At 51.5% G+C, this 17681-nt stretch overlaps 1 protein-coding gene across 1 annotated transcript; it reads right to left on the reverse strand.

Moving 5' to 3' along the window:
* Positions 1-1673: 1673 nt before the first annotated feature.
* galnt16 (UDP-N-acetyl-alpha-D-galactosamine:polypeptide N-acetylgalactosaminyltransferase 16) lies at positions 1674-14913 on the reverse strand. Its single transcript, XM_029139069.3, has 15 exons — positions 14546-14913; positions 11375-11556; positions 10407-10505; positions 10262-10329; positions 8917-8982; positions 7563-7684; positions 5741-5828; positions 5428-5512; positions 5221-5324; positions 5009-5135; positions 4811-4903; positions 4647-4730; positions 4112-4238; positions 3885-4001; positions 1674-2501 (listed from the first exon to the last, which is right to left on the reverse strand). The coding sequence occupies exons 1-15, from the start codon at positions 14744-14746 to the stop codon at positions 2358-2360; spliced, it is 1707 nt and encodes a 568-aa protein (XP_028994902.1). The 5' UTR covers positions 14747-14913; the 3' UTR covers positions 1674-2357.
* Positions 14914-17681: the final 2768 nt, after the last annotated feature.

Below are 17681 nucleotides of genomic sequence, written 5' to 3' on the forward strand. Positions count from 1 at the left end.
ACTGTGAACTTCACCTGCAGGTAGTCCTTCCTGCTTCAGTATGAAACGCCCTTTCCCTTGTACATTTAAATCACTGTTCATGATTAAGTCCTACCGATGATGTCACCGGGAGGACTTTTTAAGTTATGTCATCAGGAGCAATTTTGGTTGTGTCATTGAGCTTCTGTGGACCTGCTCTACCGGCGCTCCTGCAGTGAGAGTCCTCTGCATGGGGTTTCAACGAAACGAGAAATATGTTAATGTTGGGCTATTCATGAATGGCTAATTAGGCTGCAACTGGGCTATGAAATAAGTGAGTGAACTCATTGATATAGAATATTTTTTTGGGAATAATTGTGTGACTTCTCAGTAGTTGCAAAAAAAATGTCCTCATATTTTTAATGGCAGCAATCAGCTGTTATGAAGTTGCCTCATTCTCCACCACAGGTACCAGACATTCTACCTCTTTCAAATGTTTGTGATGTGTTTATAATTTCACACAATAACACAGGTTACTTATCATTATTATTATGGTATTATTACTGTGAATTGCACCTATAAATAGAGCCATCTGATATTTTCCTGTGAAATATAAATGCTTCACAAATAATAATGGGAACCTACAGTAACTGGTGTGCTTCATTATCTGTTTTTTGTATGGTTTATGATGTGCCTGACCCTAAAGGAACTAACTGTTGAAACCAAAGAGAACCATCTAGGTCACATTTATCCACAACGTTCTTCTCAGTGGTGACTGGACTTTCACATCCCGTCTGATCGGTTTCAGAGAGCTGCCACTGAATTTTATAATATATATAAAAACCCACCACAGTCTTTATAGCCCCCATGTTTTCACGCTATTGTGAAGTTTTGATCTGCAGGCATGACGTACACTCACGATAACTGATTCTTAGTTATGTGGCATTTCAATCCCCCGAGCTTCAAAGCATCGAGATGACACTGCATGATGACTCAGAGGTTTATCAGCATTCCTCGCATAGCACTGAAGCGGACTTGGAATGTCTTGTGCCCTGGATGGTTACAAAAGCAGCACAGAAACAAATAAAAGGCAAGGTTGAAAAAGTTGTCGAGCCTGTTGTGCTTAAAATTAGCCTGTCATGTGTCGTTGCCTTGGTTTGCAACAACAGCTCAGTTCAAGTCAACAGGATTTATCTCACAACATATTATATATTACTTTACTTCTCTCCATGCAATCTATCTTTATAATTTCTAACAGATATGTATTTGTAAATGTCTCTTTTACATACATAATCTCTTTTTAATTGCTACCAATCTTATTTTATGAATGGTCTTTGAACCAATATAATGTATGGCTCAATTTTTACAGCTAGAGTTCAAGGTCGGTCATCAAATCGTGACGGTGAACCTCTCCCTCATCTGTTGTGGTATCCTGCCCCCTAGTGGTCGTTGGTTGTACGTTCAGTAACGTGACGTTCAACTGCACAGGTAGTTTCAACTGTTTTGTTTAATTGTGTCATCGTCCTTTATATTCTTCTTTTAAAATGGGTCTTTATAAAAATATTTTAAAAACTTAGATTCAAACACACAACTAATGCAAATCTATCTATGTATGTAGTAAAAGTTTAGTTGTTAGTTAGTTAGTTTTGTTTTAGATGCTTCTTGGACAGATATATTTCACAACACAATATACTGCCATTAAAATCACAATTCAGTTGTTTCTTTGTTACCACGTTTTATTTTTAAACAACATATAGAGTACTTTTCACAGAAACCAAGCCATATCTGCTTCAAATATTTACATAGGTTTGAAGACGGACAGGAGGAAAACATTGGGTCTGCCCATGCAAAACAATAAATAATGTTCCTGACGATGCTTTGCATGGCGCTTTGAACAATAAAAACAGCTCAGATTGTAGTTGGCTATACATAAAACTGGCCACCCCCCATAAAGCCCTTGACCTACGACTGGGCAACAAGATGAGAAGACGGACTCACGGAAGGTCAGATGCACCTCAGCCCGTTTGCTACAAGGCAGTATGCACTCATCCACACTAACCCAACGTGAAGCAACTGGTGACCAGGATAAATACAGAAATGAATATGGAAAAATGGATTCAGTTTTCAGTAAAAAGCTTAGAACATGTAGAACCGCGGCATCCTCAGCACTGTACACAAAAGGCCCCGAGACGGCCTCAAATGTTTTTTTATCGATGCTCCTGCCACCAAGACACAACGAGCAAGAGCTTGTAGTTGACATCACAGAAAGTACAGTCCTCCCTCCTCTCACCCGTCAGCAAGGCGACAGACAGTGTGCAGACTCGACCCCACCATTCCTCCCGCAGGCAGCGGGTGGAACCGGCTCCTTTCCTCCCTCTCCCTGTGGGCGACCCTGTGGCTCAGGTGATGATCTGCGGCTCCCAGGACTGGCTGGCCACCTGGGGGCGACACTGTGCGATGACCGGGGGCCCGGTCGGGGTCTGGCTGTCCAGGCAGAAGCCGCTGACCATGTGCTGCAGAGCCGAGCCTTTGGGCTTCCACTTCTGCAGAGAAACAATGTGGGAAAACGGGGGGATTTGTCTCAGTTTGCTGTTGTGAAGTCCCTGGATCCTATCAGCACAGCAGGTTCAGGTTAGCAGTGAGTCCAGGGCTGAGTCACACTCGCGGTAATCGCACACATGATTGACTAGCTGAAATCACAAGGGAAACATAGCACAGCCAGCCGGAGCACATGATGTCCCACTGGAGGAGCAACAAGTTGATTTTAGTGTTAAAAAATCCAAATATGATGGAATTCAGAAACTTAATATATAAACCACACACATTTGGAAACATATGACAAACTGTATTAATTATATACATAAGGTAAAACCTCAGATATTCATGCTAGGATGTGAAAGCTATGCTATTTAAATTTCATGATCTTCTATAGTTGTGTTGATTAACAATGCTTTTAAGCTTGCAGAAATCAAATATTCCCTTCATGTGACACTTCTGAGCCCCGTGTTAAACTGCTGGAGCCAGTTTGACTAGGAACTGTGAGTTCCATGTGAACAGGGTTTATGTAAAGCACCAGGTGTGAGTGGCTGGAGCTGAACGCAAGGCGAGCACAGAGCGGAGCTGAAGCCAGATTTGTGGAGTCATATGGAGGTTTTTCTTTTTAAATCCTGCAGGAGGGATTGAGTGAGTCAGATAATGAAGCAGAAATGAACAGAAACAAGACTTGTGTTAATACACTGTGAACTTGTCTTATCATCTTAAATATGTCCCACTGTTGCTAAGTGAGAACAGCAATAAAAAACAAGACTTTTTGTTTTGAGTGTTTCTCCCAAGGAACCAGAAAGGCCGAACGTGTCCCACAGCAAAAGGCTTTTTCTGGGTGATGGGCAGGTTCCCAAAGATCTCTCCAAGGACTGGGCCTGCAGCGCGATGAGAGCATGGCCTGGCAGGAGTCCCGCACGCTCACACACATGCTTCCAGCTAACAGCTCCCTCCCCAGCGTCATGAATCAAGCGCGCAGCCAACGCATGGGCCTCGAGCGTTGGACACGCGGAGCGAGGAGCGGGAGGACAGACCCGGGTGGGGTCTGAAGTTATGGGAGCACTTGTTCTACTGTGTCTATAAAATCAACGGTTCCTGTTTTGGCACGAGCTGAATCGTCTCCTGGCACCAGCGCCAGCAGGAGGGCTGTATCATCTGCAGCATCTGTCCTGGAACCACCTGTTGCTTCCACATGGCTCATGTGTGAGCGTGCCTGGCACATCGGGGATAAATTAGCCCCAAATAAAGCGCCTGGAAAAAGCTTGACCGACCAGTAACATGAGTGATAGTGGAGGATTGAAGCCACTCTGTTTCTCGTTAACTCTCATTACTTACTGCTGGTGCTGTCGAACAAAACAAAGCAACTCAGACTTCTTTCCTATTACCTGTCTGGGCTCTTTTGTATTGCAGTGCTCCATCTTGACCTTTGACCCCGACGTGAAGGCTGAAATGGCCAGACAGAGGTCCTGCTGCCGGATCAGCGGCTCTATCAGCTCCCATTTCTGCAACATACAGAAAAAGCGTCTTGGTTTTAGTTACGACTGAACATGTAGACCATCATTTCTGGGACTAATTCAGACTCTGCCCCCCACCCCTTGGACCGACTCCTGACCTGTGCTTGCGGCCTGTTGGCTCCGATGCCCCTGCACTCCCCCAGGCCCAGGCCGTCGGTCCCACGGCTCTCCAGACACAAACCGCCTTGTTTGAGCACACTGGACACCGCTTCCTGCTCAGGGACCCTGAAGGAATCATTAACAGACGGGAGCGAGGCCCATGAAAGGTCTCATTACAACATTAAAGAACAAACGGATCGAACTGACTCTTTGCCCCAGTCCGTAACTGAACCTCACCACAAAGTAATCCACCTCCCTTCAACACACACTTACAAATACACAACTACAGTTGGAGAGAGCAGGATTATAGAAGATTATGGAAGCAGATACAGTCCGAGCCGGGGGAGGGATAAACACACCACTCAGATTCCCATACAAAGCAGATATATTTAGAGTAGTGGCTCTGACCCTAGAGGCCATGACATCCCAGAGGCTTGAGCAAAATAGTACATGTTTTATCTTTGAAATGAAATTCGCCTCCTTTCAGCCCTTTCCGATCCTCTTCATGACCAATCAAAGCAACACTTGACTCACCTCAGCTCTGGGTACACGTTCTCCATGTACCAGCGGAACGGTTTGCAGTTCAGCTTCCGCCGCAGCGTCAGACGATCTGCGATGCTGCGAGGAGGAGGAGGAGAAGGTGAGGGCGAAGTCAAAGAGACGGGAAATGAGGCGATGGAGGAGAGGAGCAGACAGACCTGCCGAAGGCCTTGCCCTGGGCCGACGGCCTCGCAGAGTAGTAGTACTGCTTGTACTCGTCCATCCACACCTCCGCAGCGCGCCGGGTGTTCCTGCAGGCACACACCTGATTTAAATGCCCAGCAGGGAGCACCGGCTCTCACGTCGGGGCTTTTAACCCTGATCTGCGCTCAATCGCGCTGACTCCGCCCACTCACTTGATGTAGGTGAGAGCGTTGCCTTCTGGGAAGTCGTACGGGTGGCGCTTCCTGAACACGTGGCCCACGCGGCTGCAGGGCAGGATCTCCAGGCTCCCGCCGCACATCCACACCCGGAAAGAAAGCTCTGCAGGAGGACAGACACGTGACACATGCTCTCCACCGGGTTCAGGCGACGGACGGACGCGTGCCCAAGTTCAAACCGAGCTCACCGAAGTTCTCGCCCCCCCAGATGTCCATGTGGGTGTCGTACTGGCCCAGGTGGTTGAACCAGCTCTTGTCCATGACAAAAATCCCACCGGCGATGACAGGCGTTCTGCAGAAGTGGATATGATTCACATGCTACACATGCTACAGATGCACCGGCCTCTAAAACAAAGTGTAGTGTTGGTGAAACACAGGGATCAGAGTAGAAATACCGGATCGGCTGCGTGGGGTCACTTCTCGCCATTTTCTGCTCGATGGGAATCTGCTCCCACTTGAAGTGGAGGCTCCAGTCGAATCCTGACAGAGAGAGAGAGAGGCCGATGAATTTACGAGCGCCTCGTCTAGACGCGACCAGGACGGCCGTTATTACCGCCCCGCTGATTTTTGGCTCCGACGCGGGAGTTCTCCTCGTTAACAGGCCTAGAATTGGCAGCAGCCACAGCGAGCGGGCCGCCGCTGTGTAATGAGGCCTGTGATGTCACAGAGAGGCCTCCTCCACAGCAGCGGTCGGCCGCGCGTCCTCACCTCCTCTCAGATCCGCAGAGGCGGCCAAGTAGGCGAAGTTGTCCAGGCTGATGACATCGATGATGGGGCTCACCACCCGCGTGTGGTCCTGCATGGGAGGAGAGGGACACGCGGGCTGGTGCATTAAACCGCGAGCCTTTCTGCTGCACACACGGATTTTACATTTAGCCCACGCGCACAACTTCTGACAAGAACAACAAGCGCTCCTAGAACATCGCATCAGACAGTGCCTCAGAGTGTTTAAGGCTCGAGAAAATAACTCAGCGTGGGTCACATTCATTCATTTTAAATATCAGATCGCGCCGCAGGGAAAATTAGTCACCCAGCGGAGCATGTGACTAACTGATGATTAACCGCCCGCGTGGACGTAATGGGGAGACGATTGCTGGCAGGCGCTCACCTCGTTTCTGCGAGTGGATTACGTAAGTGCCCTCTGACCCCTCGCCCGCCTTCCGAGCTGTTTGTGTGTGTGAGGAGCGACAAACACAGCTGCTGATCGGTTCCACCGCGGTTCTCGGGGTTTCAAAGCGTGGAACCTTAACCTCGTTGTGAACTTTGTCCTCGCTGCGCCGACCACAAAACGCTGTTTGGAAAGTGATGCTCGCTCGCTCTCTCTCTCTCTCTCTCTCTCTCTCACTCTCTGAGCAACAGACATTTATTGGGTTTTTTAATGAGCCTCTGATTTGGCGGCACAGACGGCGGCTGCTCCAACACACGCGTCACTGATGATCATCACTTTCACATGACGCTCTTCCATTTCTCATAGTAAGTTAAAAAAAGCAACGCGCACACTGAGAGGCTTGACTTGACCCCTGTAACAAGTTTTGTGCTCACTGACCATTGGACGTGTGCAGATCTGGTTTTTATTCTTGCCTCACTGCCCACAAATGTCACGTCAGCGCCCGAGTAGCAGATCAGCGGCGGACACGCTGTCCTCGGGCGGCGGGTCAGGAGCGACCGCACATGCTCTCGCTTCAATCGCGTTCTCCCCGTTTCTCCTGCGTCGTGAGCCCAGAAGACGTTCCAGCCCATTATCGTTGCTTAATTACTAATGAGATTCGCGTCTCGGTGCCGGCAACAAGCGAATGAGCACCGCGGCACTGATCCTCCATCAGCATTCCACCTCTCGGGAGCCTTGATGAACACGGGGAGATTAATGAATCCGTGCGGACGGAGGAGCCGCAAAATTATCGCTGAGCCCGAGAGCGCTCATGAATGCAGCACTGACAGATCGTAATGCAGGCTGCAGGAGTCGCAGCTGCACGGAGCGGAGGATGCGCATGCACTCGGAACGGGGAGGGTCTGAGTAAATGCTGGGATGCGTTGCACACGAGAGGCTTGGACCTGGGCTTCGTTGCCTGCGTTGGTCTGGTCTGAAGGAAATGCAGCAACATACGAGATGAGAGATGAGAAGCTGCTTGGAATTGTTTGTTGAACTGAGGCAGCTGTGATGAAGCATGTCCCACTGCACCACTGTGGAACATCAGCGAAATGGGAAATGACATGAAGCAAAGCCCAGATAATGAACGTTTCATCCCGTTCATGCTTCTGTTATGGACTGTGGAAATCATTTAGGTGCAGATTGGACGGCAGCACCCCCGGCGTTGGTGCCAAATTGATTTCAAAACGGACCAGCTGATGCCGTGAAGCGAGTGGAACTGGGAACCGGGCACCGCGTCGGCCACATCTGGCGCAGCGCGCGTCCGATCTTAGCGCGACAAATTGAGTGTTTATTTAACGATGCGCGGCCAAAGCGTTACATCACAGCGCGTGAAGCGGTCCCTGAAACCGAGGACGGCGCGTGGGCCCAAAGCGGCCTTACCTCCTTGACTCTCTGGATCATCGGCTGCAGCCAGTCGGCGTTGACCTCGCAGTGGCTGTCCAGGAAGGTCAGGACGGAGGCCGAGGCCGAGTTGGCGCCGCGCACGCGGGATCGGATCAGACCTGAGGGAAGCGCAGCGGAGAATTACCTCAAAGTACTTTCTGCACCTGAGCATCCGAGCATCAGGTGAGCTTTACGTAAAAGTGAAATCCAGTGACCTAAGGTTCTACTTAAACTGCACTCAGAGGCCCTGCGTTATCTCTGCTTTGTCCATTATCTGTCTGGGGATTAGAGCGTTCAGCCCTGTTGGTTGTCGATGTGCAGCATTTATGGACTTTTGAATGACAACAACTTCTTTTTTAGTCTGTGTTTCTGGGATATTTGTAACGAAGCCACGGCAGAATAAACAGCCCATAGAGATGAAACCAGCTAATTGGATTAAAGCGAAGTGGTGCCAGAGTGTCTCACGCTTTAGCCCGAGCAGCTACTTGAGACCGAGTGCGGAATTACAAATAAAAATTATTTAGAGCCGAGGGTCGAAATGGTTTCAAAGAAGATCAGCTTAGGAGCCATTAAAACGAGCTCTTTTGACTTTTAGCTTCATTTTATTCTCAACACTTACACTTAAACTAAACCCTGAAGAATGAATTGAATTCACTGATATATATATATTTTTTTATAGGGCTTCCGCTCCACACGCTCCTGGGTCTAAATCCACCGGCTGCTTGTTAACCGTGTGTGTGTCCACCTCTTGCTGCCGTGCAGGTGTTCTGCACGTGGGGCTTTTAGAGCTTTTGAGGTCCTTTTTTCAGGTTTGCTTCCTCGACACCAGCGTCTTCCTGCGTGTTCAGCGTGACTCTCTCCGCTGCCTGATGACCTCAGGCAGCAGTTTGACACATTAAAGGAGAGAGACTCAGCGACGCCTGAAGGCGTGAGACCGTTAAAGTCCGATCTGCATCACTGAAGAGCTGCAGCGGGGGTTCGTGGTGGAGTCAGCGTTAGACGCTGTGGCCCACGTGTGGTTCGTAAGCTCCAGCTAAGTGTTTACCCTGCAACGCGGGTCGGATTATTGTTAAGACTCGAAACAAATCAGCAACGCTGCTGCTTCCGGGCTTTGAGTTGGGCTGAACCTTCTTGTTTTCTGTGTCGAGGATTTAACCTAATTCAGAGCTTAAATTAATCCAATTCAGAAACCTGCGGGTGTTGACGTTTGTCTACACCTTGACTTCAGAAACAATGCATTTATATGTTGGATAACCTATGAGCACATTCTATGGCTGTTATTGTAAGTCAGCTTGAACTCTGCATTAGTATTATCCATTGAACCAACTGAGCAGCCTCTGTCCACACTCACCCTCCCTCCGGCCGTTCCGCAGACAGCGCACTTTGGGGATCTGAGCCAGCAGCTGGCAGTCGTCGGCTGGAGGGTGGAGAGCAGAGGAGACGGGAGGTCAAGAGCTAAACACGTCTTGTTTAAACATAGACTCCATCAGCGCTCCGCTGCGAATCATCAGGAACTCGAAACAGCTCAAACACTGGACGGGATAATTCAATTGGTCCCATAAACAACCCCAGAGAGGCCCTTTCCCATCAGCCGCCACCTCTTCTCCCTCAGCTCCAGCCGGAGACCTTTGGCAGGATTCACATAAGCAGCGGAGAGCAAAGGATTGTGGGAGCATCAGGTAAACCTGGTCCACAGCTGGTTGCCAGATCCCAAGGAAACACCTGGATCCACAGCTGCATTTGTGCATTTCAAATGTCTGGTCAAGTAAACAACTCAGCTGCGATGAGACACTGGAAACTAGGTTGAATGATAGTATGAGATAATCTATTTGAAAATGACTGTCAGTGATCCAGTTGGATCTAACTCAGGCCCATATGCTGTTGTTTGGACTGGATCGCTGTCCTTGATGGAGGAGCCTTAACAGGATTACACTTGGACAGGACGATCCCCCTCCTCCCCCTCCTCATCCTCCTCCTCCTCCTGCCGTCTGTAGCCTGTGAGGTCAAGTCCCAACCAACCAGCTCCACTTTCACTGCCTGAACCTGAGCCTGAATGGGGTCTGAGCATGTGGATGCTAGTTAACATCTGAGTGAAAGCAATGGTCGCGCGTCCTTGTTTGTCACAGAGTTTGGAGTCAGTTTGGACCTGGCAGCAGCAAACAAACAAGGCCTTGGTGAGTTCACAGAGCTCCTGCTGCTGCCAATGACCGAAGGCGCTGTGGACGGTGTCAGAGCGGGCAGATCAGGGAGGCGATTGCTAACATGTGACGATCGCAGCCTGACAAAAAAAAACAAAAAAAAAACGCCAGCCAACCTCTCCGTGGTCCCGTGAAACTGATTCAGCTGCTTGTTTTCTAAATGCCAAGGTCAATCAGGCTAATGGCGGTCAAACAGGAAGCGGCGGCGTGAACGGATCCTCGGGACGCTGTCGCGTCTGATTCGGTCCTGCTCTGCCGTGACGCACCGTGAAAAAGCTCCTCTGCTGACTTGGTGCTTTGACATTTGCATCATACTTAATCACCGCTGACGGGAGTGAGGAAAGAGCAACGCACCTGTCAGGGTGCTCCGAACCTTAGGAAAGTTTGAACCGTTTAAAAAGTCTGTCACGGGCTCCATTACCAGTGGCCTGAACGCTGGTTCAAAGCCTGAGCACCAGTAATAAGAGATAAGAAAACACGAAGCTCAAAGCAACTCACGGTCTGAGCTGAAGTCGTCTATCAGGATGATTTCCTGGATCAGAGATGAAGGACTTCGCATCAGGACGCTGAGAAGGAGAGAGAAGCAGGAAAGGAGAGTTCAGCTTGGTCAAATGGAGCCCGTGACCCCTCGTGACCCCGTCACCTTTTGATGGTGCGAAGGAGGGTGGAGCGAGCCTCGTTGTGGAACGTGATGATGATGCTGGTGGAGGGGAGGTCTGCGTCGTAGCTCAGGGACGCACACCTGGGGACAGAAGAACGCAACCAGGTCTGTCTATAGGTCACACGCACGCACACACACACGCACGCACACACACACACACACACACACACACACGCACGCACGCACACACGCACGCACGCACACACACGCACACACACACACGTGCGCGCGCACACACACACACACACACGCACGCACGCACACACACGCACACACACACACGTGCGCGCGCACACACACACACACACGCACGCACGCACACACACACACACACACACACACACACGCACACACACACGCACGCACACACACACGCACACACACACACGCACGCACACACACACACACACACACACGCACACACACACACGCACGCACGCACGCACGCACACACACACACACACACACATGCGCGCACACACACACACACACGCACGCACGCACACACACAGACACACACACACGCACGTGCGCGAGAGGCTGGGTTTTCTGGGGCGGCGGCGCCACGCTGAGATGCTTCAGCTTTGTTGCTGTAGTGACACGGAGGTGCCCAGTTACCAGGCAACAGCTGCACAAACCTCTGACCTTGCGTCTTGAGCTGTTACCTGTTGCCGGGAGATTCATGCTCCGGCCAGACGACGTGAGGGTGAAGCATCGCACACCACAGACTCTACTCCTCAGTAAAAGACAGTCTTAAGAGTAAAGACCTGATGATTTACATCTCTAGTTACGCAGGAATGAAGTAATCCCTGCTACATCTGGTCACAATATCAAGCTGCTTTTCCTGCCAGAGGCCTTCTCCGTCAGCTCATAATTCCAAGCTGACTTCCACTAAAAGGGAGTTAACGTGACTAGCATCTGCAGGTGTGTGTTGGTCGAACCCGGCTCACCTGTAGTGCCGCGTGTCCCTGATGGCGCGCTCGCTGCCCAGCCGGTCGCTCTCCTGCAGGTTGAAGGCGTGCTCCCTGTACGGGTCGTCCCCCGGCCTCAGCTGCTTCCCGGCCAGGTAGGCCCTCTCGTCGAAGCCGCCCAGCAGGGGGCCCTGCTGCTCAGGCTGCGGGGCCTGGGTCACCTGCACGGGACAGAGAGCGACAGGCCCTCAGCGGCGGAGCCACAGAGGCCGATGGGAGGAGGGCGGCAGCAGCGTGATTAGGATGCGAATGCTGCTCCTATTCAGGTCAGCATGTCAGCGCTAACGGGGCAAAACGGCATAAAAACTCATCAAGGCAGCGTAAACAGCCCATGAATCCTCAGTAATTAATGGACTTTCCCGCGGAGTTGGTTCGACGCTCGTCGGCAGCCGGGGAACGGGTGAGAGGAAGGCGAAAAACAGCTGCTGAGCGCGTGAATAGAGATGAGAGCGGGCCTCATCAAAGGGAAGCAGCAGCCAGAGGGACGGAGGGACAGATGGAGGAGTGGAGGGACACATGAGGAGGAAAGGCAGCATGGAGCGGCTCTGTGGCCGGATGAAAGGGGCGGAGTCGCGGGGATTAGGAAAAGCGCCGGAGCGGGTTCAAGCCAGTGTCAGTCTCCGTGAGGGGATGTGATGGGATGAATCACACAGCAAAGTCTGACCCCGATTTCCTCGGTTTGGGAGCGAAAAAAAAACTCTCCGTTAGACGAATCCAGAGGTGCAGCGGTCGCCCGGTTCTGCTGGAGGCCCGGTTCTGCTGGAGGCGTCTCAGCACAGCGTCGTTATGCGGAGTCTGTCCACGCGGTTCAGGAGGGAGTCACTGCTCACGCCCCACGTTTCCGCCTCCGCCGCCGCTCCCCACTGCAGCTCACCCACTGGACGACGCAGGCGTCACTCAGACTGAATATCAAAGAGCGAGAGACAACGGCGCTCGGAGGGTTATCAGACAAAAATAACAGAAGGCACTTGGAGGCTGTTCTCTGAATTAAAGATGAAGCTCGTCTGCTGGCTCCTTCAGATGCAGATAAAAGCCTCAAATGGTCAGATACTATAGGATACAGGCCACTGAGGGGAAACTCAGGTGAGCGATATGGCAAAATAACAGCTAACAGAACAGGTCGACACTCACTCATTAAGCTTGTGAAGGTGTCTGGTAATAAAAGCTCCAAAGGGATTCAACATTTCATTTTACTGTGAAACGCGACACAAACATTTGACCTAAATAAAGGCTCGAAGCCCTCAAACACATCTGACAGCTTGGAACCCCTGAACGATTCAGATTAAACCATTCGCTGAAAACTTCTACAAACTGATGAGTCATAGTTGGGAAAGAGACGGTGTCACGTGTTTGTTTGGGCCGAATGAACATTTGCAGCGGATTAAAGCGTCATTTCGGACGAGGGGCGATGAAATCAAACACATAAAACTGATGAGCCAAGACTTACAGACGACGTCATTAGTGAACGAAAAGCTGCCAATGAACGCGTGTTTGGGGAAACAAAAGAAAGCCCAAAAAAAAACAAAGGAGCAAAAGGCTGCAAATTTGGAGGTTAGAAGGAAAAAGGGGATGAGAGAGGGAGGAGAAATGAGGAGGAAGAGAAGTGGAGAAAAAGAAGGAAGGCGAAAATGTAGGAAAATGAACCAAGTACAAAAAGCAACAATGAGAGAAACTCGGTAACATCAGGGTGTGTAGAAAGAACAAATGAAATGATTGATGAAGAAACTTTCAAAAAAGGGAAAATATGTTAAAAAGCAAAAAGGCATAAATAATAGAAATGACATGAGAATGGACGGACGGACTGACAGTGACCGAAGGGTGAACGCGCTCTGCAGCCTCAGGTCAACCAGGGGTGAACGACCGCATCCAGCCGATCCGAGGCCACGGTTCAAAGAGCAGCCTGGTTCACAGCGCCCGAGCCGGGGGGGCGCGGCCCGAGGCCCGGTTCAGCACGGCGCCACCGGTCTGTGGGCGCTGTGAAACCGGCTCCACTTCCTCAACAGCTCCTGTTCACGCCACACGGCGAGATGCGCACATTTAACTGAGTCGTCTGTCTGTCAGCTCGGTTCCGGAGCTGAGGGAGACATATTCTCCGGATTCTTCCCGGCCTGGAAAGTTTGGCGCAGCGGATTACGCTGGTGAGGAGCGGATCAGGCAGCTGACAGCAACCGCACAGTCTGCTGGGCTATTTTTTAAGCAAAGCTACTGAACATATGCTGAGTTTAGCTCCTTACATCAGCACCAACCACATCCCATTGTGAGTCCAGGGAGGTAAACAGCTGATCTGTGATCTCCTCGGGCCTCCTGGCTTCATCCCCGTCTGCAGCCACAGGTCTTCTGTCTCTTCACACCTAATGCAACAGAGGAAACCCTGCAGCCAAGTGGAGCAGAGCTCCTAATCCGCGCTGGCAGGGACCCAGATCCAGCTCCAGCAAAACAAGGTTCAGTCTATATATACTCTGCAGCCGGGAGGATGTAAAGCAGGCTAAGTGCGACGCCCACCTCACCCGCGGCCACGGCCACGGCCCTGAGCCCACGCCAGGGGCTGCTTTCGGTCCTCCGCCCTGGCGCATGAATGCACTGAGGTCCGTGATGACGGCGGAGCGGCGACGCGGCGGACGCACGCGTCTCACGCGTCAAAGCCAGCGAAGGCGTCAGCGTATGATGCGTTTTACGCGCCACACGCGGGACCGAATAGAAGCCTCTGAGGGCACCTCGGGTTCTGTCGGGCTCCGGGGAGGAAGTGGAAATGGGGAAAACAGTGGCTTCGTACACGAGGTGCTGATTCTACAGGCTGTGGGATAATGATACGGCTGCACGTGGGGGGGTGGGGGGGCCGCTGGTGCCAGAGGCGTCGCGAGCGTGCCGTGACGTCCAGATGTGCGTCCGCCACCAACACCCCTCGTTCTCGTCCACACACACACACACACACACACACACACACACACACACACACACACACACACACACACACACACATCAACATGCAGCGCACGCTCTCCTACAGCTCGGCGCCTCCAGCGACAGCGCCGCGCGCAGCACGCCCCCCCCCCCCCCCCCCCCCCCCTTTTCACTTTAATAACCCCCCCCCCCCCCCCCCCCCCCCCCCCCCCCCCGCCCCCCCCTCCGCCAGCAGCCGCGCTCACTCACTATCAGCGGGATGGTCCTGTCGTCCCGGTGGATCTCCAGCCGACCGGGCACCAATTTCTGCCCATGACTCCTGCCGCGGGTCTGCGACGCCGACGACGACGGCGACGACTGGGGCTTGTTGTCCTGCCACAGGTAATAAAAGGTCCCCAGGATCCACGCGACGGTCAGAATGGCGATGGCGTTGGCCCGTATCCTGCGCATGGTGAGCCCATACGGGAGGGCTCTGGAGGCGAGCCCGGCTGGTTCAGGTCCGTCCGCGGCAGAAGGTGCAGCCTCCCCTCCGGTGATGGTTTGAACCGCAGCGCAGGCAGACAGCCTCTCTCTCTCCGCGCACGGGCTGCCGCTCCGCTGGGATTTGCGCACTGACAGAGCCACGGTCCTAGCGCCGAGTCATATCACCCCCCCCACACACACACACACACACACAAGCGATCGCTCGCATGATCCATCCCCTGGAAGCTGGAGGAGGTCTCACGCGTCGAGCGGCTGAGATCGGCGCTTCAGACACGCGCGGAGCAATGAGCAGTAGAGAAATGCCGTATGTTTTCATTTTAATGTCACCGAAACACCGTTAAACAGTAGATATGTGTAACTGAACATATGTTATGTCACCTGGAGCTTCTGCCTTTATAGTATGAAATAAAACTCATCTTCCCCGTTCTTAGAATAAAACAATCGTTCTGTTATGTATTTTATTGTGAAAGCGCAAATGAAAAATCGGAGCTAAACCGATAATAAAGCAAATTAAAGGACCTCCGTGAACATTCCTGGGTTCCCCCTGCATACGCTGACCCCTGTAACTGCGGCTTGTACCATAAAAAAGATGTAACAAACATGTGAAACATTACAAAAAGATATGAGCGGAGCAGCAACACCCCGGAGGCGCAACAGAGCTGAGGAGGCTGCAATGTTTCATCTTATTCCTCACAGAATCACAGAAACAGCCCACAGAATGAGCTCATCCAGCCCCACCTAGCAGCCCTGCACTGTGTGTGTGTGTGTGTGTGTGTGTGTGTGTGTGTGTGTGTGTGTGTGTGTGTGTGTGTGCGCGCGCGCGCGTCCACACAGCTGGACCCACCACCGCAACACCGGGAATAATGGACGCCAAGGTTTCCCTCATCAGACGCATATGCACAAAGAAACATGATCCAGAAACAGCCGGCAGCTCCGAGTATAATGAAATCAATAGCTGATGGAAAAGCAGCTGTGTCTCCTGCGTCGTTATGTACGGCTGCACGTGACTGTTTGATTGGGTTCTGTGTAAGTCTTCCTTTGAGCTGATCCATGTGCAAGAAAGAAAGAATCGCAAAAAGATTATTTAGTCAAATCAATTGCAACAAAAAAAAAAAAAACGCTTTGGTTTATTGTTGGGACCACTTGATTTGTTTTCCACAACCTGGCAACCCAGAGCTGGTTCTTATACCAAAACGTTGCATTGCGTGATTTCTGATATAAAATGTGTTTCTAGCTGTTAACCTGCTTTGATCCAGAGAAAAGTTTAAAACCTCAAAAGAGTGCATTGCATGTAAATATAAGCAAAAGTAGAGAAGTTAACTGTTAACGATTCTCCAACGTTTGTTGTTGTTGTTATTTTATTTATTTTGCCTTTTCCACGCTCTCAGTGTGATGTTTCTTCATGATCTCTGTGGCTCCTAATCTCAACAGGAACAGACAAACTCCAGAAGAGCAATAAGACCAATACCTAACATGAAGCACACTGAATGTCCCATATTAAAGTCTTGCAGTTTGGATTTTCTTTCTGTCAAACTGCCTCCGTTCGCCCTGACGTTGCTGAATCACCTCGTGTGTCCGCCGCCTCTCCCAAGCTTTGTATGGAGGTTAATCTCATTACACGTACAGTATAATCCGTCTGCTCCCTCCCAGCAAACACGAGCGGCCTCGCACCCAGCCTGTGTGTAGGCACGCGGAGCGGAGGTCACGGCGGTCGGAGCAGCACATCTGGCTCGAGGCTGCGAGACGGCTGATTTCATGTGTGTGGACAGGGCCGCGCCTCTCGTGGCGCTGCCGCCGCCGCCGCCGTTGTCTTCTGGGATGACACAGACGCCCCAAAGCGTGGAGGGAAGAGTCACAGGGAGGAGAGTGTTGATACTGGCAGCTTTGGTGGGGACACAGCACGCGCACAAACACACACACACATACGTGCACACACACACACACACTGTTTTTTTTTCTTCCTCCTTTCAACTTTCAAACCTGGCAACCCAGCCCTCCGCTGGTTCGGTGGAGGACAGATTAGCGGGTGCAGAGAGGAAACGAACGTATGGGGAAGTTCCAGCAGGTTCAGTCGACAGTCGTGTGTGCAGACGCTTCTGTTTTCTTTCCATTGAGGACCATCGCTGGCATTTCACACAACTGTGCCCAAGCGGTGACTCCAAGACAAGCTCACACACTACTAAGGAATTTCACATGATGACGGGGTGAAGCCCGTCAGCTGAAACCTGGTGATCATCTGCTGCACTGAACAAGTTGAGTCTTCTGCCACCGGTTCACCTCCTCAGCCCCCACTTAGAAACACAGCACCAGACCAGAGCCAAGGTCACGGCACGCGGGTGGAGCCAGGAGCAGGGAAGTACACAGAGCCAGTGTGCACTTAAACGCCTCCCATCCAACCACACGCAAAAAGCATCAGCAAACACCTTGTCTGTCCGACGCAAAGCAATGACAAGAGTCAAAGGTCAAGTTCGGGGTGGAGGTATGAATACGTCCCCAGATCTACAGCAAAGAACCTTATGTTTGATTCATTCAGCTTCAGCCTCGATCTCCAAACTCAGGTGTGAGCCTCAGACGCCTGCAAAAGCCTTCATGGAACCATACACACTACTTCATCCAGTAATAAAGTGACTGACCGACATCGTCATCCAATGGCACACGGTGCTTAAATCACTCGTCACGTCAGCGCTGCCATCGTACTGGTTGAGTGCGGTGTTGTGCCTGTGCCAGCTGTGCAGAGCAGGCAGCACAGCTGGCTGGGCCGGGAGGGCACAGTCCCACCGGAAAACCTTTTCCCGTCACAGACTGGAGAAGCGTTCCAAGCCGTGACAGCATCAGTGAAGCCACACACACAAAGCGCGATGAATTATTGAGACGTGGGGGTTTCAGCGCTGTTCATCACGCA

This window comes from Betta splendens, chromosome 22 (assembly GCF_900634795.4).
Source record: "Betta splendens chromosome 22, fBetSpl5.4, whole genome shotgun sequence".
NCBI classification, from domain to species: domain Eukaryota; kingdom Metazoa; phylum Chordata; class Actinopteri; order Anabantiformes; family Osphronemidae; genus Betta; species Betta splendens.